The following is a 2,822-nucleotide window of genomic DNA, read 5'->3' on the forward strand; positions in this document are numbered from 1 at the left end:
CCCCGCCAACGCACAAACACACTTTATACTATGTTCAAATAGGGAAGTTTCGGTTGTTCCCAGCGATTATTTCATAGAAAAGCAGCTTTTGTTACCTGTTTAGACAGGGTCCTTACTTTCTCATTCCTCCTCATTTCAGAAAGGAAATGTGCATTAACCCTGGACTCACATGATTATAATGGAGCTTGCTAATTCTGACTTCACACCCAAACCTCTTGGCTACAACATCTTCAGTCCCTTCCTAGTCCCTTGCCATTCCTTTAATTACTCATAGCCTTTTCCCATGCTGGGAAAAAATGTCTTTCTCCTACTGTCCTGCTGATGTTCTTAACCATTATTGCAGCCCATCACGGTCTAACACATCCTCCAAGTTGCCCCTCTGCCCTGTTTCAGCTTTCTGTCCCTCTTGATTCTGTCTGGTACTAATTTCCCAATTCTGGTCTGTGCTCTGGCTCTTCTTTCATGTGGCCTTCTCAAGTGGTTCTCTTTTTACAGTCCTCATTTTGGTTCACAGGCTGTTATGCCACTTCATTAATGGATGTTTTTAGTTTTCTTTGAAGCTGTCTCATATCCTTTTACTTTACCCTACTCCTGGCTGTGGTTTCTTCACATCTGCCTCTGCCTACCAGCCTCCTGGTCACCCTGCACAACTGCTCTTACTGAATTCTGCCCTGCATAGCTGGCTGATAACATTGCTGGAGTGCTATTTTGCTGTGTCATTCTTTCTCTTACGAACTTTCAGTACCTTTGCCACCTATAGGTGAAGTTCAGATCTCTCAGGCTGGCTCTTCAGGTCTTTCATAATATTCCCACACACTGATTAGCCAGACTTATCTTCTACTATTTCCAAATGCCAATTCCACTCCTGACAACATGTTCTTACTGTTTCCCAGATATGCCCAGTCTTGCCTATGTTCCTTTGAATGTGTTTTCATTTTTCTGGAAATAGCTTTCACCCGACATCTGTCCATACATTTCCCAAAGCATAGCTTTCTTCCATGAAATGCCCTACAACCTCCCTAACTCAGTGAGGTCTTAACTATAAATACTTCTGCAGAGGCTCAGTTCATTTTGATATCACCTGACATGGTTTGCTGCTTTATATTTTTGTCTTTTGAACAAAACTCTTAATTCCATTTTTGGCAAAGAGTGTGATATATAATCCCTTTATATCTATCAAGAATCCTAGGACATTGCTGAGTATATATTGTGTGGACCTCTCATAAATGCTTTAAAATGAAATGTAGTGATATTTTATAAAGCATGAGAATGACTGACCATGTTTTTTCCTCTACCTCCAGTCAAGTATCATCACGTGGGAAAACTGCTGAAGGAAGGGGAGGAGCCTACTGTGTACTCCGATGATGAAGAACCAAAAGAGGAGACAGCTCGGAAGAATGACTGAAGCTTTCGGTGGAGCATATCTATTTTTGTATTTTACAAAATCATTTGTAACATTCCAGTCTGTCTTTACAACATGGTGATTTCAATATTTAGTAAAGTTTCGAACTTGCTGTAAGTTTTTTTAAGTGACATCACTAGTGACACCGATAAAATCAACTCGTCTTAGAATGCATGATGTGTTTGTATGTCACAAATCCAGAAAGTGAACTTCAGTGCTGTGATGCAAATGGTAAAACTGTTTCTCTTCTATCTGTAGTTAAAACAAACTGAATTACAATTTGATTTTCCTGAGAGAGGGAAAACTTGGATATTTCCACAAACTGGTTAAAATGGTAAGTGCACACACACTGGTCAAAATGGTAAATGTACTAAGAGTGAAGAAGGTTCAGCGTCTAGCCATGCTGTATTCTGAAAACAAGCCCATTTTACCCAACTGACTTAACTGCATGATTTTTGTTTTATCTACCTCTAAAGCAAATCTGCAGTATTCCAAAATCTATGGTATTGATTCAAAACAGAAGTCCAAGAACAAAATGAAAGCTCAATACTGGGCTCAGTTGGGGCAAACACATTGCCTGTGTTCGTGGACTGATTTATCATCCTTGTCCCCCTGTGGACACTCCCACACACGGTAACTCTCACACACATGGTAATTGACACTTGGAACTAAAACAGCATCTGAAAATTCAAAGTAGAACTTTGCAAAAGAAAATTCTGATGCTTGTAGCAGGGCAATGGTTATGTGGTTATTGACCAGATGTAACATTTGAGAGGAATTCCAGGGCAGGAACAGGTGTGTGCTTTTCCAGAAGCTTCCACTGACATCTCTGAAGAATGAGAAAACACTACATGGCATTAGCTGAGTGATTTTTGAAAGGAAAATACATTCCTAAGGTAACACTTAAATCTTTCTGTTGTTACAAACTTGTAGTCACTTCAAAAGTAGTAGTCAGGTGTCTAGGTCTTGGATAATACTCTTTTGGTTAATACTAAACCTAGCTTAAGTAGACGCTACAGTTGTGTAAATTTGTAAAAGTATTATCTGAACAACTAGTGAGGTTTCAAACTCTTGTAATTGTAGTTAAATAGTCATTGTATTTTCTTGTGAGCTGTGAAGTGCTTGGGTCAGTTAATAAAAAGGTTTAACCAATAAGTGAGGCTAACTTGCTTTAATTTTTTAAACCTAAGAGCCCGGGGTGGGGGTGAGGGGGGCATATGGGAGTAGCTGTGCCATGGCTGATTCTGGTCATGTCATGGCTAATACACTCATGAACTCACAGCAAGATCAAGGCAGCCAATATTCAAGCCCCATCTGAAGAGACGCTCATAATCCCAACCCACTGAGGAGCTATTGGTAGTTGATGGCAACTAAGGTGGGGATAGTCAGTTTTCTTTGAAAGTGGCTGCTAATACCCACG

General features: G+C 40.1%; 1 protein-coding gene across 1 annotated transcript in view; it reads left to right on the plus strand.

Annotated features, from left to right (window-relative positions):
- The window catches only part of Pgrmc1 (progesterone receptor membrane component 1), an 8,220-nt gene extending 5,663 nt beyond the window's left edge, over positions 1-2,557 (plus strand). The window contains exon 3 of the mRNA XM_031349830.1: positions 1,302-2,557. Within this exon, the coding sequence (XP_031205690.1) occupies positions 1,302-1,405 (104 nt within the window). The 3' untranslated portion in view covers positions 1,406-2,557. The remainder of the gene's footprint in view (positions 1-1,301) is intronic.
- Positions 2,558-2,822: the final 265 nt, after the last annotated feature.

The sequence above is a fragment of the Mastomys coucha genome, chromosome X (genome assembly GCF_008632895.1).
Source record: "Mastomys coucha isolate ucsf_1 chromosome X, UCSF_Mcou_1, whole genome shotgun sequence".
Taxonomy (NCBI): domain Eukaryota; kingdom Metazoa; phylum Chordata; class Mammalia; order Rodentia; family Muridae; genus Mastomys; species Mastomys coucha.